The 25,566-nt window shown below is 41.6% G+C and overlaps 1 protein-coding gene across 1 annotated transcript in view; it reads left to right on the top strand.

The window, feature by feature from the left end:
- The window catches only part of LOC113431347 (multidrug and toxin extrusion protein 1-like), a 51,329-nt gene extending 25,939 nt beyond the window's left edge, over window positions 1-25,390 (top strand). The window contains exons 10-17 of the mRNA XM_087971523.1: window positions 488-555; window positions 3,051-3,159; window positions 5,490-5,565; window positions 13,219-13,288; window positions 15,331-15,463; window positions 18,756-18,850; window positions 22,906-23,017; window positions 23,959-25,390. Of these exons, the coding sequence (XP_087827649.1) occupies window positions 488-555; window positions 3,051-3,159; window positions 5,490-5,565; window positions 13,219-13,288; window positions 15,331-15,463; window positions 18,756-18,850; window positions 22,906-23,017; window positions 23,959-24,170 (875 nt within the window). The 3' untranslated portion in view covers window positions 24,171-25,390. The remainder of the gene's footprint in view (window positions 1-487; window positions 556-3,050; window positions 3,160-5,489; window positions 5,566-13,218; window positions 13,289-15,330; window positions 15,464-18,755; window positions 18,851-22,905; window positions 23,018-23,958) is intronic.
- The last annotated feature ends 176 nt before the right edge of the window (window positions 25,391-25,566 follow it).

Raw genomic sequence — 25,566 nt, 5'->3', positions numbered from 1 at the left:
GTCACTTTGCCGAGGGTCTGGATTTGGATCATGTGACGACGGCGATGCCGCAAGGGTCACAAGTGTGAAAAATAATCATCAGTCCCTTTTTTTCAGTGTCGTCGTAATTTCGGTCTCTAAATGAACTGTTGGAAGTCGAGGACTACCTGTATTTGCAAGGGTTGCAGCATCCCAGGGTCATACCATTTCCAGTTGCGCCCTTCCCAACAAGCCATGAGAGAAGCCAGACTCATTTAATGACCACTCGGTCGTAAAACCGAAGTGTGACTCATTTAGCAACCGTCCTGCTTAGCAGCAGTAATTCTGGTTCCGAAGGTGGTTGTACATTGAGGGTTACCATAATCCTTGCAGGAGCTCTCAGGGAAAAGATCTAAAAGGTTAAGATGGCGGCTCAGCCGCCATCTTGACTTTTTAGATCTCTTCCCTCAGGACATCCCTGGATATTTACTTTTTCCCTTTTCTTGTGATTTTTTTTTTTAAATTTCAGGCCTTCTCAGTGTGCTGGATCTGTCTGCACAATCTGTCATCTATGAAATCGCCACCGTAGCTTATATGGTAAGCAATTCCTGTCTGCCAGATCGCCACAAAATAGGACCGAGGTCTGCCATTTTGACTTTTTTGACCTTCCTTGGCAGACACCTCAAATTAGCAAACCAAAAGGTGGATTTCCCTGCATTTTGTGTGCATCCCATGCTTCGCATTGTCTATAATAGATAGATTAAACGGATAATCAGAGTTGGAAGGGACCTTGTAGGTCATCTAGTCCAACCCTCCCCCCGCCCAAGCAGGAGATCCTACACCATTTCTGACAGATGGGAGTCCAATCTCTTCTTGAAAGTCTCAAGAGATAAACCAGTACAATAGGTCTTTGACTTATGACTGTTCATTTAGAGACCCTGTGCAATTGCAAGGGTGTGGGAAAAAGGGACTTGTGCTGTCTAGACAGTATGTAGTTAATTGGGAATTGGGAGCTGTCCCCTTGAGGGAATGCCTCATGGGAAATGTAGTTAATGCATCATGGGAAATGTAGTTCATGTCATGTGGTCACATCTGAAATCCTGATTGGTCACTGAATTGACCCTTGGTTGGGTTGGGGGAGTTTCCATTATTCTTGCTTGGACCCCAGCAACATCGAGCTGCTTTGCTCTATCGTTATGGCAAAGATTTGGACATTAGATGAATCTCGACATAACTGTGAGTTATACTTTGAGGATGCCTTGTGATCCAATAAAGAAACTTTGTATGGAAGCCTTTGTAGAGTTTGCCTGACTGTCTTTATATTCAGCCAGCAATTTAAAGACACAACAGTGAAAATGCAGAACTTATGACCAATCTTCACACTTACGACCATTGCAGCATTCCCCACGGTCACAAGATCAAAAGTCAGACTCTTGGCAACTGATTCATACTTACAATGGCTGCGGTGTCCTGTGGGTCCCAGACAGCTTCCAACAGGGGAAAAAGGGATTCACTTAAGGACCATGTGATTCACTTAAGGACCACCCAAATAGGTCGTAAAATTAGGTGCAACTCACTTAAGGTCCATATCACTTAGGTTCCCACTGCAATTGTGGTCACAACTCAAGGACTACCTGTAGCCCCCTTTTAACAACTGCCTCATTTACTGACTACTCATATCTACAACCATGAGAAAAAAATATAACTTTGCAAGCCATCATCACTTTTACGTCATTCACTGGTCTATAAACCAAAAAAAAGTGGAAGTCGAATCATGAACACAGTTTCACTTAGCAATGTTTTGCTGAATGGCCAATTATGGTCACTAAACGATCTGTACCATCCATATAGGTAGTCCTCGCTTTATGACAACAATGGAGCCCAAAATATACATTGCGAAGTAATACAGTTGTTCAGTGAGTTTAACCCCTTTTTATGACCTGCCACAACTGTTAAGCGAATCACTGTAGTTGTTAAGTTAATAAAACGGTCGTTAAGTGAATCCGACATTTCCCCCATGGACTTTGCTTGTCAGAAGGTCGCAAAAGGGAATCATGTGATCCCGGGAGACTGCAAGCGTCATAAATATGAGTCAGTTGCCAAGCCATCTGAGTTTTGATCACATGACCACGGGGGATGCTGCAATGGTCATAAGTGTGAAAAAACAGTTGTCAGTCACTTTTTTCAGTGCCGTTTGAGGTCAAACGGTCACTAAACAAATGGCCGTAAATCAAGGACCACCTGTAGAGTATTTCTTTTTTTTAATTTTAGAAAATTTATATTGCCGCCTACTTGCACAAGGCGACTCAAGATGGCTTACACAAATATAAAAACATCATATAAAAATAATAATTATAAAATAATTATAAAAAATAACAAACTAATAAAATAATTAATCCAATGACCCTCTAAAATGGATGCGAATGACCATAAATCCTTCCCATTTCCTCACCACCATTCAGAGCTGAAGAAGCTTCTTGGATGAGAAGCGAAACATCTTCAAAAGAAAAACCAAGAAAGTCCAGTTGCCTCCTTACAGCTTAACAGAGTTGGAAGGGACCTTGTAGGTCATCTAGTCCAACCCCCTGCCCAAGCAGGAGACCCTACACCATTTCTGACAGAGGGCAGTCCAGTCTCTTCTTGAAAGCTTCCAAGGATGAAGCTCCCACAACTTCCAAAGGCAACTTCTGTTCCATTGGTTGCTTGTTCTCAGTGTCAGAAAATTTCTCCTTATTTCCAGGTTAAATCTCTCCTTGTTCAGTTTCCATGCACTATTCCATGTCTGGCCTTCGGGTGCTTTAGAAAATAGCTTGACCCCCTTCCTCTCTGTGGCAGCCCCTCAAATATTGGAAGGCTGCTCTCCTGTCTCCCCTGGTCCTTCTCTTCCCTAGACTAGCCAGGCCCAGTTCCTGCAAAGGTTCATCATATGTTTTAGTCCTGAAAAGCACCTTTGAGACACAAGGCATTTAATGTGCTCCATCCCACTCTGGCTATATTAAAAAATTAATCAATAAATCCAGGCTGATGGAAGACTTTAGCAAGGCAGGAAATGAATGGGCATCTCAGCAGGTCTGTCTCTTTGTCCACTTCAGATTCCCTTTGGGATCGGGGCCTCCACCAGTGTCCGAGTCGGCAACGCCTTAGGAGCCAGGAAAGTGGAAGATGCCCGGAGGTCTTCTCTGGTCGCCATGATTTGCACAGGTATCATTCCGGGGCCGGTAGAAAGAAGAGAATTCATGGGAAGCATAAACCAGCATTTCAGAATCAGAATAGAGCTGGAAGGCACCTTGGAGGTCTTCTAGTCCAACCCCCGGCTCAAGGAAGAGACCTTACATATCATCTCTATCTATCTATCTATCTATCTATCTATCTATCTATCTATCTATCTATCTATCTATCTATCTATCTATCTATCCATCCATCCATCCATCCATCTATCTATCTATCTATCTATCTATCTATCTATCTATCCATCTATCCATCCATCCATCTATCTATCCATCCTATCCATCTATCTATCTATCTGTCTATCATCTATCTATCTATCTATCTATCTATCTATCTATCTATCTATCTATCTATCTATCTATCTATCTATCTATCTATCTATCTATCTATCTATCTATCCCTGTCTGTCTGTCTGTCTGTCATTGTATCATCTATCTATCTATCTATCTATCTATCTATCTATCTATCTATCTATCTATCTATCTATCTATCTATCTATCTATCTATCTATCTATCTATCTATCTATCTATCTATCTATCTATCTATCTATCTATCTATCTATCTATCTATCTATCTATCTATCTATCTATCTATCTATCTATCTATCTATCTATCTATCTATCTATCTATTATATCATCTATCTATCTATCTATCTATCTATCTATCTATCTATCTATCTATTATATCATCTATCTATCTATCTATCTATCTATCTATCTATCTATCTCTATCTATCTTTATTGTATCATCTATCTATCTATCTATCTATCTATCTATCTATCTATCTATCATCTATCTATCTATCTATCTATCTATCTATCTATCTATCTTTATTGTATCATCTATCTATCTATCTATCTATCTATCTATCTATCTATCTTTATTGTATCATCTATCTATCTATCTATCTATCTATCTATCTATCTATCTATCTATCATCTCATTCTCTATCTATCTATCTATCTATCTATCTATCTATCTATCTATCTATCTATTATTGTATCATCTATCTATCTATCTATCTATCTATCTATCTATCTATCTATCTAATCTATCTATCTATCCATCTATCTATCGTATCATCTGTCTGTCTATCTATCTATCTATCTATCTATCTATCTATCTATCTATCTATCTATCTATCTATCTATCTATCTATCTATCATATCATCTATCTGTCTGTCTATCTATCTATCTATCTATCTATCTATCTATCTATCTATCTATCTATCTATCTATCTATCTATCTATTATATCATCTATCTATCTATCTATCTATCTATCTATCTATCTATCATCTATCTATCTATCTATCTATCTATCTATCTATCTTTATTGTATCATCTATCTATCTATCTATCTATCTATCTATCTCATCCATCCATCCATCCATCCATCCATCCATCCATCCATCTATCTATCTATCTATCTATCTATCTATCTATCATCTATCTATCTATCTATCTATCTATCTATCTATCTATCTATCTATCTATCTATCTATGTATCATCTATCTATCTATCTATCTATCTATCTATCTATCTATCTATCTATCTATCTATCTATCTATCTATCCATCTATCTATCGTATCATCTGTCTGTCTATCTATCTATCTATCTATCTATCTATCTATCTATCTATCTATCTATCTATCTATCTATCGTATCATCTATCTGTCTGTCTGTCTATCTATCTATCGTATCATCTATCTATCTATCGTATCATCTATCTATCTATCTATCTATCTATCTATCTATCTATCTATGTATCTATCTTTATTGTATCATCTATCTATCTATCTATCTATCTATCTATCTATCTATCTATCTATCTATCTATCTATCTATTCTATCTACTATCTACCTCTATCTGTATCTCTTTCTTTCTTTCTTTCTTTCTTTCTTTCTTTCTTTCTTTCTTTCTTTCTTTCTTTCTTTCTTTCTTTCTTTCTTTCTTTCTTTCTTTCTTCTTTCTTTCTCTATATCTATCTATCGTCTGTCTATCTACTGCATCAATCTATCTCTATCTATCTATCTCTATCTATCTATTATCTATCTATCTATGGCCTATACCATTTCACAATATAGTTGGCTCAGGAATTCTTGGAGTTGAACTTCACAGGTCGTAAAGGGCCCACAGTGGGCCATCCTGGTATAATATTTGATTTATTGTTGCAATATTCCTTAGTTTCTCTCTTTCTAATGCTCTGGATAGCATGATCGGCAGCATATAAATTTGAATAAATAAATAAAATATATCTCGATTGCTTCAATTCTTGTCTCCATTTTTTTTTCTCCAGTGGGATTCTTCCTTCTGATGTGTGTTGTGTTGACAGCCTCAAAAGATGTCCTGGCGTACATTTTCACAAGTGAAAAGTAAGTGTGACAATCTGGAGTGAACCCCTCAGAATCCTGAGAGTATCTTGGATATACAGGTTGTCCTCAATATTTTTGGACCATCCTGTCATGGCCTGCCAGCAAAAGAGAGTGAGGAGGTTGAGGAGGAACCTGGGCCAGTCCTGGAGTCTGGGGAAGGCTCTGACAAGGGCTCTGCGTCAGAGGCAGAGATGGGGCTGACGGACAGTTACCAGCTGCCTTTGGAGTCGGAGACCAGTGGGGAAGAAGAACAGCTGGAGCCTGTTCCCAGTGTGCGCATGCGCAGAGCCGCCAGGAGAAGAAAACAGTTAAGGAACAAGGGCTGACTCGGGAGTAAAGACACAGGTGGACGGTGAATGGCCCCTCCCGTAGAGAACAAAGAGGAGCGAAAGGGGAGTGGTGTTTGCAGGAGACAATTAGTTCAATTCAATTAGTGTGAAGGTCTGTTCCTGACTTCTTGCCAAGTAATGGCTGCTACAGCGTGGCGTTTGGAAGATATTGGCCTGGCAACTCTCCAAGCCCGATACAAGGTCTGTAGTTGTGAAATCTCATGAAAGACGGTTGGCTGGGACTTTGCTGGAAAAGAATTCACTTTAACCTAAATAAAAAAGGGTTTTATCGGGACGAGGAGTCAGCTTCATGATCTTGGGAAGCCTGCGTCAGAACACGTCTGAACTTAACAACGGCAATGAAAAAGCTGACTTATTCACAGCATATTACAGCTGTAAATTCAGAAGGGTTACCAAGGACGCCCCCTCGGGTCATGTGGCTGAGGAGGGCTGATGTTGTAACTTCAAACGGTTGCTGTGTAACCCGTCGTAAATCGAGGCCTAACTGTTCCAATATTCCAATAGCCCTTGATTTACGACCACAGTTGAGCCCAAAATTTCTGTTGCTAAGCGAGACGGTTAAGGGAGTTTCCCTCCCCATTTTTACCACCTTTTTCGCCACGGTCGTTAAGTGAATCTGATGTCCTCCTGCTTGTCAGAAGGTCACAAAAAGGGGATCACGTGACCCAGGGGCCTCTGTCAACCGTCATAAATACAAACCAGTTGCCAAGGGTCTGAATTTTGATCGTGTGACCACGGGGATGCTGCAACCGTCGTAGGTGTGAAACACGGTCCTAAGTCAGGTTTTTTCAGTGCTTTTGTAACATCAAACGGTCACGAAATGAACTGTTGTAAGTCAAGGACTACCCGTAATAATAAACCTGCGTGTTTGTGATGTTTTATGTATATGTTTTTCCCCCCCCACTGTTTTAAGACTTAGTTTTTGGATTCATATAGTTTTCTGACCAAGGCGATTGACCACGTTAATCCCCAAACCCTTTTTTCTTTTTTTCAACGGCTGTGAATTATACTCATGTAGTAATGAGTCTCAAACAGTTTGTAAATAGACCCATGAAAGTCTGCCAAAGTCCTTCAGGATAAGTCTGATAAGCACGCACCTTTATCATCCTTTAAATGTTGCCAATGACTAAATTTCCAATTAGTTATACAAGGCCAATCAGAGCACAAATTCAACACGGAACTTCAGGTTTCAAACCAACCAGTACGAACAAAGTTGCTTCCTGCAAAGGCTCCTGTCCCTTTGCTCCTCCTTTATGCCTTATGGGAGGGGCCAATCACCTCCAAGCCTTACTTCCGAATCGCCCCTTTTGTCTTAACTGTTCTTGCCTTCTGGCAGCTCTGCGCACGCGTAGCAGAGGGATGGCATTCGAGGGAAAAACTGTCCTTGTGTCTAGTTGTTCTGGTGTGCAGTGCTCTATAGTGTCGTTTTGAGGTTAGGAGTTGAAACAGTTTGTGTCCGGGATGTGAGGGGTCTGTAGATATTTTCACAGCCCTCTTTTTGAACTCGTGCAGGATACAGGACCTCGATGGAAGGCAGGTTGGTAGCAATTGTTTTCTCTGCAGTCCTAATTATCCTCTGGAGTCTGCGTCTGTCCTGTTGGGTTGCAGAACCAAGCCAGACTGTTAGGTATAACATTGATACCAAATATGGTTTGGGTGAATAAATATATAAAACTTAGATATCATGGTTTAAGTGCTTATCACTTTAAGTACAATGCAGCAGGCAATTAGCCGATTAAGGGTGCGGTTAGAAGTTACAATATAAGGAAGCATTAGAAGCTGGAAAGCTTACTGTATCTGGCTGTAACTGTGTGCTGCTGCGACTAACTGTGTCTTGCTGTTACTAACTGTGATTACTGACTGTGAGTGCCTGTGACTGAACTATTATTGTTTGCTACTGTTTGCTGATTACTGCGTAATTCTACTGAATATCCAGCATTTGTTTCTCTGGAGAGTGAAACCGGAGGAGGAGAAGATATCTTTATCGGCTGATAAAGATATTGCAAGGACTCTTAACTTGGACTATACTAGTGAGTCTTACTGGATGGAAATACTGTGAATGACTTAATGGACTGAATGACAATGCTTAAACTCTAACTGGATTAAAAACTATTTAAACTACAAACAGTGTTTGTGTTCAGTGTGTGTATACTCTGGGGCCCTTCCGCTCTCCTTTGGTTGCCTGGCTTGACTACTGCTGCAATACTCTTCTAGGGGTTAATCCTCAAACCCTAACATTGGTTATGGGCCCAGCAGCATAGTCTAACTAACCAGGATACAGCAGAGAGAGTTGGTGTGAGTTGCACATTACTGTAAAAACAAACTGTTTTAATTAGTTTAAAATAGTCAAAATATCTGAAGAGTAATGGCACAAGTAAATTTGTCACAACTGTCCATGATATCCAGGCTGGATGGAACAAACTATGTTTCATGGTCAATGAAATGTAGTTTACTTCTACGCAGAGAAGGTTTGTGGGACATTATAGCAAACCCACCAGATGTGAGTAGATGGGATCCTGCTAATGATGATGATAAAGAAAAGTTACAAGACTTTAAACTGAAGAATGAGCAGGCTTTATGCATCATAGGACTGACTCTCTGTGATCAGCAGCTTGTCCATATTCGTGGAGAAGAAAATGCTGCAAACTGCTGGGAGAACCTCAGGAAGATTTATGTTCGGGACAGTGTAGGAGCACATATAAATCTTACAGGAAGCTTTTTCAACGCATCTTCAGAGGAATGGAGATATGTTAGTTCATTTAAACTGTATGAAGAGCATTTTTCAAGATTTGCAAGAAAAAGAGCTTATATTTAATGAACTGCAACAAGTCTACATAATATTATCTTCATTAGATCAAAGCTATGATGACTATGTGACTTCGTTAGAGGTATTGCCAAAAGAAAGCCTCTCATTAACCGAGATTACAGGCAGGCTACTAGAAGAAGCCAGAAGAAGGCGTGAGCGTGACGAGCTGAGAGAAGATAAGAAAGAAGAGAAATTATCTTCAAAGCTTGAAAGAAACCAGCAAAGCAAAGTAAAGCACCTGGAAGAAGAGAATTTATCTTCAACGGCATACACAATTAAAAAGAGTTTTAATTGTGGAGGCAGAGGACATTTGGCAAGGTTCTGCAAAAGAGAAAAAGCCAGAATGTAAAAAAGCCAAAGAAAGCATTTGAACTAGCCACGTTTAGCAACTCTGATGTGAAGAATAATCTATGGGTGGTTGACAGTGGCGCATCCCACTGCATCACAAGAGATAAGACAAAATTTATAAAAATGTCTACAAGTTCTCAACATATATCTCTTGCTAACAGCTGGAACCTGAAAGCGAAAGGTCAAGGTTTTGCACGTTGTCCGTACATAAACCAGGATATAAAAATGTTGTATGTACCGCAACTAAAGTTTAATTTGCTTTCAGTAAGGGTATTAGATAAATTAGGTTATGTAATTACTTTTAAGGATAATAATTGCATAATTGAAAAAGATAACAAAAGGGTAACTGCAGCTTTAAATGGAACATTATATGTCTTAGATAATAGTAAGAAAGGGGAGGCTCATACTGTATTTAATAATATAAAGCCTCATGATGAATGTATCCATTTATTGCATAGGCGTTTGGGGCATGTAAATTTTAAAATGCTAAAACGTACAGTTGAGTTATCTGAAGGAATAAGGTTAAAACCTTGTGATAAATATTTGCGTTGTAATGTTTGCTGTGAAGATAAGAGCAACGTATTGCCTGCAAATAGGCTAAATGGTTTCAAAACAAAAGAACCTTTAGAAGTAGTATTTGCAGACATAATAGGTCCAAAGAAACCCAGTATGGGGGTGCTAGATATATACTGAGCATTATGGACCATTATTCTAGATATGGGTTTTGCTATTTAATGAAAAGCAAAACTGAAACATATCAACATTTTTTCAATTGGCTTAGGTTTGCTGAAAGAAAGTCTAAACGACAACTGATAACCCTGGTAACAGATAATGGTACGGAATTTGTTAATAACAAATTCCAGAACAGACTTAAGGTAGCTGGAATAGAGCATAAGAAGTCTGCTCCATACAGGCCAGAACATAACACTTTTATTGAAAGAAGAGGCCAAACACTACAGGCAATGGTTAGAACAATGTTAAATGATTCTGGGTTACCTGATTCTTTGTGGGGAGGCTACAATGTGTGCTAATAACATATTGAACAACGTTGTTAATACAACAACAGGTGAAATACCATTCACCAGGTGGCATGGCAGGAAACCTGATCTAAGTTACCTGCACACATTTGGTGCACCAGCATGGGTGCATATTCCTGCACAACTCAGAAAAAAAGGGCAACATAGAGCTAAAAGATTTTTCTTCGTTGGTTATCAGGCAAACCATAGGGCATATAGATTTTGGGAGAAAGGCACATCTAAAGTGTTATATAGTGCTAGTGCCCAATTTCTAGAACATGAAGGATGGGAGAAATTAGAACAGGATGCCAATAAAGATGTAATTATTGAATCCTATAGAAATCCCATTAGTTATCCCTGTAACTTTAAAAATAAAGTAAAGAGACAAATACAGGATGAAATAGTGCCCATAAAGGAAGAAACAGATTCAATAGCTGAACAGGATGAGGAAGATGAACAGGTAGTAGTTCAACAAAGTCCTCCTGTAAGCCCTGTAATTCCCAGAAGAACTACACGTGTATCTAGACCGCCTGATAGGTACCAGGCTAACACAGTATGCCAGATTAATCAAGTTCCTAATTCTGTAGAAGAAATTAAAAAGTATCCTATTAAGGAAAAAGAAAGTTGGTATGCAGCAATGAATAAGGAACTGAATTCATTAAGAGATATGAAAGTGTATGAAAATGCCAAATTACCTGTAGGAAAGAAATCCATTGGCTGCAAATGGATATTTAAGGTAAAAATAGATAAAGATGGTAATTTAATCCATAAGGCAAGGTTAGTAGCCCAAGGTTTTAGGCAGAATGCCAATGACTATGATGAGGTGTTTGCACCTAGTCTTAAGGCAGCAACCTTGAGGGCAGCTTTAGTGTGGGCAGCTAGTAAAAACTATATAGTTAACCATTTAGATGTGGAAACTGCTTACTTGCACGCCCCATTAAAACATATTATTTATATGAAAAAACCTGTTGGTATTAAAAGTGAAAATAAGGATAATAATGATTGTTGGTTGTTAAAGAAAAGCCTCTATGGTCTAAAACAATCAGGCTATGAATGGAACCAGTATATTGTAAAGGAACTAGACAATATAGGATTTAAAGCTGGTTTAGCCGATCCATGTCTGTTTAAGAGGGAGACAAATGGGAAAGTATCATTATTATTACTATTCACAGATGACATTGCATTGATAACTGAAACTAATGATGAAGCAAATAAAATAATAGCATCATTAGGAAAGAGAATAAAGATCAAGCAATTAGGGGAGATAAAGAAGTATCTCGGTTTGAATATAAAGAAAACACGGAAAGGTTTTAAGATATCTCAGGAAGATAAGATAAGCAAATTGCTAAAAGATTACAAGATGGAGCTTTGTAAGCCAGCTAAGACTCCAATGAGTCAGGAGTTTAGCAACACTGATGAACAAAGCCCGGAGTTTGATAAGGTGATTTATCAATCTTTAATTGGTAGTTTGAGTTATATTAGTAATTGGTCTAGACCAGATATTTCGTACTGCGTGAATCAGTTGGCTAGATTCAATTCTGCACCATGTGAAAGACACTGGATTGCAGCTAAGAGGATATTAAGATATCTTAAAAAGACAATGAATTATTCATTGTATTTAGAACCAAAGGGTGATTTAATTTTGAGTGCTTATGCAGATGCTAGCTTTGCATCAGAAAGAGATACTAGAAAGTCGACTTCAGGAACAGCCATAATGCTGGGTAAGACATTAATAGGCTGGAAGTCAATTAGACAACAACATATAAGTTTGTCTACTATGGAGGCAGAATTCTCCTGTTTATCATTATTATGTACAGAATTAATAATGTATAAACAAATGTTAATTGATATAGGTATAACTGTAGATTATCCTATAATTATACATGAAGATAATCAGGCAGCAATTCAAATGGCCACAAATATTGGAGTAAAAACAAGGAGCAAGCATACAGATCTAAGATACCTAAACGTGAGACAATCTGTAAGAAGTAAGATGATTCAGCTAGAGTACTGTATGTCGGAGGACAATTTAGCTGATAATTTTACTAAAGCCCAAGGTGCCAGTAAGCACCAGGAGAGTTGTGAAAAATATGGGGTTAGATTGTAAGGTATTATATATTTATTTCACCCAAAAGGGGAGTATGTTAGGTATAACATTGATACCAAATATGGTTTGGGTGAATAAATATATAAAACTTAGATATCATGGTTTAAGTGCTTATCACTTTAAGTACAATGCAGCAGGCAATTAGCCGATTAAGGGTGCGGTTAGAAGTTACAATATAAGGAAGCATTAGAAGCTGGAAAGCTTACTGTATCTGGCTGTAACTGTGTGCTGCTGCGACTAACTGTGTCTTGCTGTTACTAACTGTGATTACTGACTGTGAGTGCCTGTGACTGAACTATTATTGTTTGCTACTGTTTGCTGATTACTGCGTAATTCTACTGAATATCCAGCATTTGTTTCTCTGGAGAGTGAAACCGGAGGAGGAGAAGATATCTTTATCGGCTGATAAAGATATTGCAAGGACTCTTAACTTGGACTATACTAGTGAGTCTTACTGGATGGAAATACTGTGAATGACTTAATGGACTGAATGACAATGCTTAAACTCTAACTGGATTAAAAACTATTTAAACTACAAACAGTGTTTGTGTTCAGTGTGTGTATACTCTGGGGCCCTTCCGCTCTCCTTTGGTTGCCTGGCTTGACTACTGCTGCAATACTCTTCTAGGGGTTAATCCTCAAACCCTAACACAGACAGCTATAGAGCTGCAGACTCAGTCATTCCTCTGTAGAACTGCATCATATTCTCCTGATACTTCTCAGAAAGAGAAGTTGTGGCTTAGAGTAGGGCAGCTAAATTCAGGGGTGTCCAATCTTGACAACTTTAAGACCTGTGGATTTTAATTCCCAGAATTCTGAGAGTTGAAGTCCACAGGTCTTAAAGTTGCCAAGACTGGACCACCCCAACTAAGAGGAGGTTGGTGCTAATGATGGTTTTAATCTATTTAATCTGTCCAAAAAAAAAATGATGTAGGGTCTGCTTGGGTGGGGTTGGACTAGATGACCTATAAGATCCCTTCCAACTCTGTTAATCTGAATCTATCTGTATCTATTTGTCCAAAACAGGGAAGTGGTTGACCTCGTGGCTTATGTGATGCCTGTCTACATTGCCTTCCACCTGTTTGAAGGTCTTTGCGTGAGTCTTTTTTTTTTTTCCTCTCACTGGAGAGGGTTAAATTTAAGCTGGACTTCAGCTCAAATGTTTAGGCAATCCTAAGCAACTATAGTCCATTTGGTAAACCACCAATAACCAAAGTACGCCTTAATGGGGGTATATGAAGGCAGTCTGGTGTGGGGAGGAATGGGTGGACTTCAACTCCCAGAATTCCTCACTCAGCACAGTGGGAACTCTGGGAGTTGAAGTCCACGCACCTTCAATTTTCACACCAGTGGTGGGATTCACATTTTTTTTATCACAGGTTCTGTGGGCATGGCTTAGTTGGTGGGCGTGGCTTGGTGGTCATGTGACTGGGTGGACGTGGCTTGGTGGTTGTGTTATTGGTTGGGTGTGGCCAACTCAATATCACTCACATGGAGGCACGCATCTCCTCGCCTGGCCTCTCATGACTGTAGGGATGCTGCAACAGTCATAAGTGTGAAAATGGTCATAAGTCACTTTTTTCAGTGCCACTGTAACTTTGAATGGTCACTCCACACAAGCAAAGTACCAGCAAAGGAGGGGGGAAAAACTCCAGAGAAGTTCCAGAGACAGGAAGTCTGGTCCTGCCAAGAATGTAATAAGGGTTAATGGAGAGACATTTTCTGTAAGCAACACCAGAATGTTTCCTTCCTGCCTTCCTTACAGGATTAGGCCAGTAATTTCTTCTAACAACCGGTTCTCCGAACTGCTTAGAGTGTTAACAACTGGTTCTAGCGAATAGGTGCGAACTGGTAGAATCCCACCCCTGCTTGGTGGGCGTGGCTTGGTGGGCGTGGCAGGGGAAGGATATTGCAAAATCCCCCTTCCCTCCCCACCCCACTAACCTGCTTTCCAGCTCTGTTCTCCTGTGCAGGGCAACCAAAGGAGACCCAGCCAATCAGCTGGGACTTGGGAGGCTGAGAATAGATGGGATTGGCGGGGGCAGTCAGAGGTGGGATTTGCCGGTTCTCCAAACTCCTCAAAGTTTTCGCTATCTAAATGAATAGATTGACAATGGCAATTAGAGAACAGGAAGAAAAAGATTATTATAAGGTTTGGAATTTATTTTATGAATAGCTAGATAGAAGAGTAAGAAACTGAAATGTGATAATAGCAATAACATATTATAATTGATTGATTAGGATTGAATAAGAGAATGAACATAACTTAAGTAAGGAAATGTACTTTAGAAAGATTATAATTACAATGTTAATGATAATATAACAATTGACCAATGTGATATAAAATATCAATTAGAATGGTTATCAATATAAGCAAGTAAGAAATGTATGATGTTATTACGTGCACAAGATATATGTATATATGTATACATATATACAAGATATATGTAAGATATATGTACCCAACCAACACACTGGAGAACTGAACGGTGGTTTGATTTGTTTATTTTTGTTATAAAAATAAAAAACTTTTTTTTTAAAAAAGTTTTCGCTACCGCTTCTCAAGAACTGGTCAGAACCAGCTGAATACCACCTCTGGTTTATTTATTTATTTTATTTTATTTTATTTTATTTTTTATTTTATTTATTATTTATTTATTTTATTTTATTTTATTTTATTTTATTTTATTTTATTTTATTTATTTATTTTATTTTATTTTATTTTATTTTTTATTTTATTTTATTTCATTTTTTATTTTATTTTATTTCATTTCACATTTATTTTATTTTATTATTTTATTATTTTATTTTATTATTATTTTATTTTTATTTATTTATTTATTTAATTAGTTAGTTAGTTAGTTAGTTAATTAGTTAGTCGAGCATGTATTAGATAACAGATAAAGTATAAACATGATTATTAATACATAAAATGGATACGAATAAAAGGGAATATTAGGACAGGGACGGTAGGCACGATGGTGCGCTTATGCACGCCCCCTACAGACCTCTTAGGAAAGGGGTGAGGTCAATAGTAGACCGTCTAAAGTTAAAGTTTTTGGGGTTTGGGAAAGAAACCACAGAGTCAGGTAGAGGATTCCAAAACATTGACCGCATCCTTTGTTTCATCTCTTGCAGGCTACAACCAGCGGGGTGCTGCGTGGCGCCGGAAGGCAGAAACTAGGCGCCATTTTCAACACGCTGGGCTACTACACTGTAGGCCTTCCCTTGGGGGTTGTGCTCCTTTTCGTAGCCAAAATTGGCATTATAGGTAACTGGCATTGAGCAGAGAGAATGGCAGGGGGGGGGGGGGGCTCTTGTACAAGTAGTCCTTAAGTTACGACCATAACTGAGCCCCCACGCCCCCAATTTTCAGGGCTGTGAGTTGTGACGCTCCTAAAACAGGTCAATTTGACTTGACGTGGTTATTGAGCAAACCCCGCTGTTTGCTAAAGGGAGTTTTGGTCAGAAACTGGAAATAAATGCTGGTTTTGAGCAAAAACGTCACCAATCGTGGTCAGGCGATCATGGGCTTCTTCCAATGTGGGCCAGTTGCCCAAAATATAGACATGTGATCATGTGGGGGAGACATGACAACTTCGAAACCAGGATGTAACTCATCCCAAAGGTCCTTTTTTTTCTTTGAACACATTTCCCTTCTCATCCGAGAAGCTTCTTCAGCTCTGACGGAATGGTGGGGAAATGGACGGATTTATATTCCTTGCAGACAGCTGGTCATTTGCATCCTTTTTTAAAGGGTCCTTGAGGCCACTTGGAGGTTTGTCCTCTGTCCTCAGGGTCACCTGAGTGGTGCAAGACCGTGTTGTAGAAAGCTCCACATCCATTTGCACCACTCAGGGGACCCTGAGGACAGAGAACAAACCTCCAAGTGGCCTCAACGGCTCTCTAAAAAGGATGCAAATGACCAGCTGTCTGCAAGGAATATAAATCCTTCCATTCCCCACCATCCAGTCAGAGCTGAAGAAGCTCCTTGGATGAGAAGCGAAACATCTTCAAAATAAAAACCAAGAAAGTCCAGTTGCCTCCTTACAGATTAACAGAGTTGGAAGGGACCTTGTAGGTCATCTAGTCCAACCCCTGCCCAAGCAGGAGACCCTACACCAGTGATCCCCAACCTTTTTATGGCGCGGCCCGGTACCGACATCAGCTGGGCGCCCGGAAGCACTTTTTCATCAAAACAAGATGGCGGCGCCCAGCGTTTCGGTGAGCTTTTCCGGGTAGAAATGGCTTTCTACCGGAAAAGCTCACGAAAGCGCCGCCATCTGTTTTGATGAAAGCTCCGTGAGCTTTCTACCCGGAAAAGCTCACCGGAAGCACTTTTTCATCAAAACAAGATGGCGGCGCCCAGCAAGCCAGCGGCCCGGTAGGACTTGTTCCACGGACCGGTACTGGTCCGTGGACCGGTGGTTGGGGACCCCTGCCCTACACCATTTCTGACAGAGGGCAGTCCAGTCTCTTCTTGAAAGCTTCCAAGGATGAAGCTCCCACAACCATTACCTGGATGGCAGAGAAGGTCCATAGACTTTCAGAATGCAAGTCCCTTCTTCATTTCCACTTAGCGACTTTGAATGATCCCTAAGCGATCAGTCGTCAGTTGAGGACTACCTGTATGTAACTAATATAGTGGTGCCTGGATACTCAACCACTTTGAAACTCATCGAGTTTGGCATTCAATGCATTTTAATGCAAAACTTTTGTCCCAATACTCATCATTTGTTTAGTACTCAACGCACAACCTAGAACTTGTTGGTGTCGGCTGCCTTGTGACTCACTGCAGGTAGTGCTCTACTTACAGCCACCAAATTGAGCCCAGAATTCATGTTGCCAAGTGAGACATTTAAGTCAATTTTGCCCCATTTTACGACCTTTCTTGCCACAGTTATTAAATGAATCATGAGAGTTGTTAAGAGATGGTCATTAAGTGAGCTTGTCGGAAGCCGGCTGGGAAAGTCGCAAATGACAATCACGTGACTTCAGGACGCTATAAGCATCATAATGAGCCACGATTGCGCCGTGGTTAGAGTGCGGTACTGCAGGCTACTTCTGCTGACTGCCGGCTGTTTGCAGTTCGACAGTTCGAATCTCACCAGGCTCTAGGTCGACTCAGCTTTCCGTCCTTCCGAGGTCGGTAAAATGAGGACCCAGATTGTTGGGGGCAACAGGCTGGCTCTGGAAACTGTTTAAAGAGGGCTGTAAAGCACTGTAAAGTGATATATAAGTCTAAGTGCTACTCCTTGCGAAGGAAGGCAAGAAGGAAGGAAGGCAAAGTGAAGAGAAAGAGAGGGAGAAATGGAGGGAAGGAGAACAGAGAAAAGAGGAAGGGAGAGAGGGAGGGAGGGAGGGAGGGAGGGAGGAAGAAAGAAAAGGAAGGAAGGAAGGAAGGAAGGAAGGAAGGAAGGAAGGAAGGAAGGAAGGAAGGAAGGAATCCATGGCGTGCAGTGGTTGTAATGCAGTATTGCAGGCTAACTCTGCCCACAGCCAGGAAGTTTGATCCTGACCAGCTCAAGGTTGACTCAGCCTTCCATCCTTCCAAGATGGGTAAAGTGAGAACCCAGATTGTTGGGGGCAAGAGGCTGACTCTGTAAACCGCTTAGAGAGGGCTGTAAAAGCACTGTAAAGCAGTATATAAGTCTAAGTGCTATTCCTTGCGAAGGAACGCAAGAAGGAAGGAAGGCAAAGTTAAGAGACAGGGAGAAATGGAGGGAAGGAAAACAAAGAAAAGAAGAAGGGAGAGATGGAGGGAGGGAGGGAGGGAGGAAGGAAAGACGGAAGGAAGGAAGGAAGGAAGGAAGGAAGGAAGGAAGGAAGGAAGGAAGGAAGGAACGAATCCATGGTGTGCAGTGGTTGTAATACAGTTTTGTAGGCTAACTCTGCCCGCAGCCCGGACGTTCGATTCTGACCAGCTCAAAGTCGACTCAGCTTCCATCCTTCCGAAGTCAGGAAAATGAGGGCCCAGATTGTTGGGGGCAAGAGGCTGACTCTGTAAACTGCTTAGAGAGGGCAGTAAAGCACTATAAAGAGGTATATAAGTCTAAGTGCTATTCCTTGTGAAGGAAGGCAAGAAGGAAGGAAGGCAAAGGGAAGAGAAAGAGAGGGAGAAATGGAGGGAAGGAGAACAGAGGAACAGAGGAAGGGAGGGAGGAAGAAAGGACAGAAGGAAGAAGGAAGGAGGGAGGGAGGAAAGGAAGTAAAATGAGAAGGAAGGAAACCAGTGGTTAGACTGCAGTATTTCTGGGTCATTCTACCCACAGCCAGGAAGTTCGATCCTGACCGGCTCAAAGTCAACTCAGCCTTCCATCCTTCCGAGGTGGGTAAAATGAGGACCCAGATTGTTGGGGGCAAGAGGCTGACTCTGTCAATGGCTTAGAGAGGGCTGTCAAGCACTATAAGTCTAAGCGCTATTGCTATAAATGTGAGAATCATCTTTAAAGTCACTTTTCTCCGTTGCCGGCGTAACTTTGAACGGTCGCTAAGCGAATGGTCGTACGCTGAAGACGTTGTGATTTTTTCACTTTCTCCTCCCCGGTGGTCTTTCTCCTTAGGGTTTTGGCTGGGCATGCTGATTTGCACCCTGATCCCTTGCCTTTGCTCCGTCGTGTACATTGTCCGGATGAACTGGCACCTGGCGGCTGACGAGGTAAGATGCATCCTTCAAACTGCTCCAACCAATAGGGAACATTCCTCCTGCATGCTAAGCAGGGGGGTTGGACTAGAAGACCTCCAAGGTCCTTTCCAGCTCTATTCTGATTGATATTGATATTGATGACGATTTCGATTTCCCTTTCTCCTTCCCGTCCTGGTCATTTCGCGCACTTTTGCCCCGCTTGTCTTACAGATAGTCCTCAGTTTGCAACCGTTCCATCAAGCCCAGTCTTATACTCATGCCAGTCATTAAACAAGTCACCCTGGAACCAGGTCCACTTTTCGGACCGTTTCTTCTTTTTACAGTGTTGGTTAAGTGGACGCCACCGTGGTAAAGCAAACACTGTGGTCATTAAGCAAACATTGCAGTTGTTAAGTGAACCCATGGTCTGTAATGTCCTTTTGTTTTTTTGCTGGAAACTGGACGTAAACCTTGGTCATAAATCATGATTAAGGTGACCACTGGATTGTGTGGCAGTTGCTATAATGTAATCTTGTCACAGGGGTGGAAAGCTTCCAGAATTTCAAATCAGAGTCTTTAAGTAGCCCCTAGGGGAGGTGTGTTGTAACTATAAAATTTCTATATATAGAAATTACTGTACATTTTATTTACTAGCTCGATACCCGTGCTTCGCTACGAAACTATGTGATCAGGCTTAGTTTTTGGGAAGGAAAATAAGGGAGGTGAAATTCTGCCTCTGCCTATCAGCATCCATCGGTATTCATCCGGCTAGCATCCTGTCAGGGTGTGAGAGAGCTGAGGGCTGTTTGGAAAGTGAAACAGTATTTGCTGTGTGAGCATGAAGGAGACAGCAAGGCGCCTGGGCGTGGCTTAGCTCAACTGATCTGTACTAAAGCTGCTTTGGTGCTCTGAAACTGAAACTCCTCTGCTTGTATTTTGCATTTGGAAGAGATTTCTTTTCAGGTGGGGAGGGGGAGTAGAACTCCTTAGCATCAGAGCATGTTAATAATAATAATAATAATAATAATAATAATAATAATAATAATAATAATAATAATAATAATAATAATAATAATAATAATAATAATATAGGAAATATGAATGCTCTGAGGGTCATTTCGAAAAATCCTTTCTTAGTGAGCCCCTAGAAGCCAAGAGGAACACATGTGCCAAATTTCAAGTTTGTAGGATTTACAGTTCTGGAAATTTTGTGATGATGCATGAGTGGTATTATTTCGCTTTTATAAATATAGATTTAATTTGTATCCTTCCTTTACTCTTTTTACAAATAACTCAAGGTGGTGAACATATCCAATGCATCTTCCTCCTCCTATTGTCCCCACAACAACAATCCTGTGAGGTGGATTGGCTGAGAAGAAGGACTATCCCAGTATCATCCAGCTGTCTTTCATGGCTAAGCCAAGACTAGAACTCACGGTCACCTGGTGATTGGCCCAGAGTCATTCAGTGGCTTTTATCCTTGAGGCGGGACTAGAGCTCGCATCTCCTGGTGATTGGCCCAAAGTCACTCAGATACTTTTCATGGCTAAGGTGGGACTAGACGTCACAGACTCCTGGTGATTGGCCCAGAGTCACTCAGCTGTCTTTCATGGCTAAGGCGGGACTAGACGTCACAGTCTCCTGGTGATTGGCCCAGAGTCACTCAGCTGTCTTTCATGGCTAAGGCGGGACTAGACGTCACAGTCTCCTGGTGATTGGCCCAGAGTCACTCAGCTGTCTTTCATGGCTAAGGCGGGACTAGAACTCACAGTCTCCTGGTGATTGGCCCAGAGTCACTCAGCTGTCTTTCATGGCTAAGGCGGGACTAGAACTCACAGTCTCCTGGTGATTGGCCCAGAGTCACTCAGCTGTCTTTCATGGCTAAGGCGGGACTAGAACTCACAGTCTCCTGGTGATTGGCCCAGAGTCACTCAGCTGTCTTTCATGGCTAAGGCGGGACTAGAACTCACAGTCTCCTGGTGATTGGCCCAAAATCATCCAACTGGCTTTTATGCCTAAGGCAGGACTAGAACTCACTATCTCCTGGTGATTGGCCCAATGCCACCCAGCCAGTTTTCATGCAAAGGCAGGAGAATAGAACTCACCATGTCCCACTTTCTAGCATGGTGGCGTAACCACTGGACCAAACTGCCTCTCTTCATTTCACATTCTTCCCGGAAAAAGGAGACATTATCCCTTAGTGGGTGTACTCACTTTTGTTGCCAGCAGTTTAGACATGAATGCGTGTTGAGTTATTTTGAGGGGACACCACACTTACACTGTTACACAAGCTGTGTACTCACTACTTTATATTGTAGCCAAGCAGGGCCCGTTTGGGATTCTATTGGTTTGCACCGGTTCAAGTGAACCGGATGTTAAATTTGCAGCTGGTTCACCGAACCGGAATTTGAACCAACCGGCTGGCCCTGCCCACCCCACCCTCCCAGGAGGGGGCCATTTGCAGATAAGTGCAGGGTCTGCGTGGAGGCTCTGGGAGGGGGAAAACGGGCCTTCTGGAAGTCCAGAAATGGGCCTGTTTCCAGCTTCCGGAAGACCTCCAGAGCCTGGCGTCAGGATTCTAGCACTTAACCCCAATTAAATCATGACTCTGAGACACGTAATTCATGGTCACCCTTGACCCTGGTTTTTCCCCCCACCCCCACCCCCTGGGTGTATCGTCATTCATATTCTCCAATGGGACACCTCCATAGCCCAGAGTCGTCCATCATGCTCTCCAGTTAGAATTTTGCGCGGCAGAAACTTCAGTCACCTAGTTACTATCTGTGAAAAACATTTATGGAATGCACTTTCAGTTTGCAAGCTGCCGCGCTGCTCCCCCCTCCCTTTCTGTTGGCAACTCTAAAAAGACCATAGAAATATTTTATGAGTTGATACCTGGGGGAGGCCTTTTTTGCCCCACCCCCAGAGGCCCGAGGGAATCCTCCGGACTCTGGGGATGGAGAAAAATGCCCCTCCCTGAAGTTCCGGTAGGCCACGCCCTCTGCCCAGTGTCATTTCTTCAGTGTTGTCACATGAAAAGAGACACTTAAATATTTACAAAATGTGAGGGGGTGTACTCACTTCTGTGATATAGCGTATTATTACTGATACCCACGTACTTTGTGCCTTATACCAATGGTGGCTAACCTTTTTGGGCTCCCGTGCCGAAAATTGCGCTTGCCCACTTGCATGCCAGCACCCAGAAGGCAATGCGCGCAGGGGCCTCCATGCCCCCTGCACATGTGCGTGCAATCCCCTGCATGCGCTGCGCATCTCTGCACATGCATGTGCCATGTCTCTCTGCGCGTGTGCCATAGGTTTGCCGTCGCGGCCTTATACGCGAAATCAGGGGGTCTTCAAACTTGACAGCTTGAAGACTTGTGGACGGAGATGGCTCTTTGAAATTGCAAATTAGAGATTGAAATTGGAACCAGAAGCCTGTCTATTAGGTATGATTAAAGGGAATCTGAGTAAGGCTAAAAGATACCTCATTGTACACATGTTAACGGCAGCAAGAATTACCTTTGCACAAAGCTGGAAGAGCAATAAAATACCGCCAGATGAAGCTTTAATCCAAAAAATAGTGGACTGTGTAGAGCTAGACAAATTCACTATGGAATTAAAAGGCAAGGATGATTGAGATTATTATGCGATATGGGATAGGTGGTGTGAATGGGTGAAGAATAAAGATAGAAATTGATGTATAGTTACAAAATGAGAAATATGTATATATGAGGACACAAATACTGTTAATGGAAATGAGTTTTGTATTTTGGGTTTTTAAATAATAATAATAATAATAATAATAATAATAATAATAATAATAATAATAATAATAATAATAATAATAATAATAGACTTGTGGACTTCAACTCCCAGAATTCCTCCTCCAGTCATGTTAGCTCAGGTTGAATTCTGGGAGTTGAAGTCCACAAGTCTTAAACTTGCCAAGTTTGGAAGAACCTTGGGCTCAATAATTTAAAAAGAAAACCTCTAATCTCACCCTCATTGAGTAGGGTGGCCATATAATTTTTTTAAAAAATAAATACATTTAATACAATCTCTCACTGTCCAACTCTTCCCTTTAGGCCCAGCACCGTGCCAAACTGTCGCAGAAGCCAGTGGAGGATTTGAACTCGGCTCCCATCCCGGACAAGGCAGTTTCTTCTTCCGATACAGAAGGCAAAGGAGGGTTTGGAGGTGAGCGAAGGAGCAAGAATTTGTAGCCGTGCCAGGACTGGCCTTGCTGATACAGGCAGTCCTTGATTGCGACCATTTGTTTAGTGACCGTTCCAAGTGACAACGGCACTGGAAAAAAAAGTCACGACCGGGGTGGACTTCAAATTTTTTAGCAAGGGGCTCTCTGCCCTAATGACTGGCTGGGTAGGGCATGGCTGGGTGGGCGTGGCCAACTCAACGTCATTTCTTTACCCTAATTACCTAAAAAAAGATATATACCCAAAAGTTATACCCAAAAGATAAAGATATACCCAAAAGTTGTGTATTATTCCGTACATTTAATACTTAAATAAAAGACGGGGTGAAACCAGGCTTAATAGCAGTGACTGTGAGAGGGATCTTGGAGTCTTAGTGGAGTTTCTGGTGAGTTACACAATTCTTATTATTTGGGAATTAATCCCCTTGGAGGCTAGTGGCTATGTTATCTGATTTTCTCAATAGCTCTCCCTTGCAGCACTGAGTGGATTGTTTATCTAGCCTGCCACACTTTTACCAGGTGTGAAGTGCTCTTGGCTGAATGCCCAGAAGTTCAATTAAGCCTATTAACAGCTTTCCCTTACTGCTTGTCTTTTTGAGGTTATTGGAGGCTCTCCTGAGCCCCTGCAAGCCCCCAGCAGCCCCCCCCCTGCTTATGACTGTAAGTCGAGGACTACCTGTAGGCCAAATTTGGAACAGAACCAAGCTGGTGGCTGCTGGGCTTTGGAGTTGAGCAACATGGAATGAGTTTCAAGAAGTAAGAATTATGTTTGCCTTGAAAGCAAACAGACGGACTTTTAAATTGGATTAGGGCCTGGAAAAAAAAGTGATTCACTTTGATAAAGGAATTGTGGGCTCCATTGTAGTCGTACGTCAAGGACTGCCTGGAGCTGAGTTCGAGTCCCACCCATCCTTTTCTGTTCCAGGACACACGGATGCCCAGAACGGCGTCGTGCTGCTGAGCTTCACCGTCATAGATGGCCCCACCTTGCAGGACAAGAAGGCGGCCGATGTCCCCAAAATGGGCCGAGTTCTGACGACCAAACAACTGATCGTGAGACGGGGACTGGCGGTGGCCGGCGCTGTGGGAATTCTAGCCGTCGGAATATTGATACGGATATTCACGGTGAACAATTAAGAGATTGGGAAAAGACTGGAGCAGGCTCCCTTGAACCCAAGGCAAGGAAACAAGGGAGAGATGCTCAGCGGCAGGAACCTGTTTCATCCAGCAGAGGGCACCAGTGGGAGTTAGAGCTTCCACCAGGGGGCGCCCATCTCAACAAAACATTGTTGGACATTGGACATTTTTCTTGCAAAGGCCGAATGCGGCACCTCAACATGCAAAAGAGTGATTTTTGGGAGGGAGGTTCAGAAAGTTTATTTCCATCACGCGGCCATCTATTGCAGATAACCTGACATATTCCATGTAATCTTTCCAGATAAAAAAATCTTTTAGTAGTAATTTTTTACAGTTTTTAAATGTATGCCTTTAAAAGAAACAAGAAAAGTAGGTTAGAAAAGGTTATCAAATAAATAGGGACCCCAGGGAGGTCAAATAAGTCAAAAGGGCGCCCCAAACCATGTTATGGAAGTTTCATCTTTGTTTACCTGGGATTGCGAGAACAGAGCTTCGACACGGTTGGGGGCGGCGCCATTTTGACTTCTTTGACCTCCCTGCAAATGCCAGTGGCCATATTTTTTGGGAAGGGGCTGCCCTTTAATTTAAAGAGATGAGCCGATGCAGCAAGAAGGGTAATTAATTTGGGATTTATTTGGCTTTTGCAACGTGGTTTTAGCTACGGTTTGGTCCAAATAAGCGCTGAGGATCTTATCTAGGAACTCAAGAGCGCTATTTATACACTGAACATAATCTAACCAGGATTAGGCCAGTCTTTGGGTTTATCTCTCAAGCTTCCAGCGTTTGGAAAATTCTCTCTTCTTGTCCATCAACCGTAGTTTAATTCGCTGAACAGTCCAGCCACTTACTATTGTAGGAAGAAAAATCCGGTTTGGTTCCAAACTGTGAAGAAAAGTGCTGGAAATAAAATGGAGGACGATTGGAAAGAAGGATGCCATTTATTGGAATCAGAACCACAGCATGCAGTTCTGGGACAGCTGACAAATTTGCTTGACGGATGCAAGGGTTTTTCTATGGTTTCTGAAATGTTTGCAGGGGATTGTGCAATGTAGTGAGCTCTGTGTCTTTTTGCTGTCCTAATGGTGGTAGGCTAATCCTATTATGTCCTAAAAGCCCTTCTTAGACTTTGGGTGGAGGGGGATATACATTCTTAATCCCATCATTTGGAGCGGAAAGTGTTTGGTTTGTGAATAGGCTGGCCTGGATTTCTTAATGGACCCCCCAAAACCCCATCTCTAAAGACTTCGGGCATCTGCTGGAGGCTGTTGGGTGTTGCTTCCTGCCTTTAAGAACACGTTTCTCCATTTCTCCTTCGGGGAAATATAACATTCGGCCTCTTTTAATAGTCCCCAAAATATTTCAATCTCTAGGAGGGTGCGTGATTACTCCTTACACT

The sequence above is a fragment of the Notechis scutatus genome, chromosome 1, assembly GCF_049901735.1.
Source record: "Notechis scutatus isolate UNSWTSFEM ecotype Mainland chromosome 1, rNotScu1.2, whole genome shotgun sequence".
Classification (NCBI taxonomy): domain Eukaryota; kingdom Metazoa; phylum Chordata; class Lepidosauria; order Squamata; family Elapidae; genus Notechis; species Notechis scutatus.
This window is presented reverse-complemented; position numbering and strand designations above follow the sequence as displayed.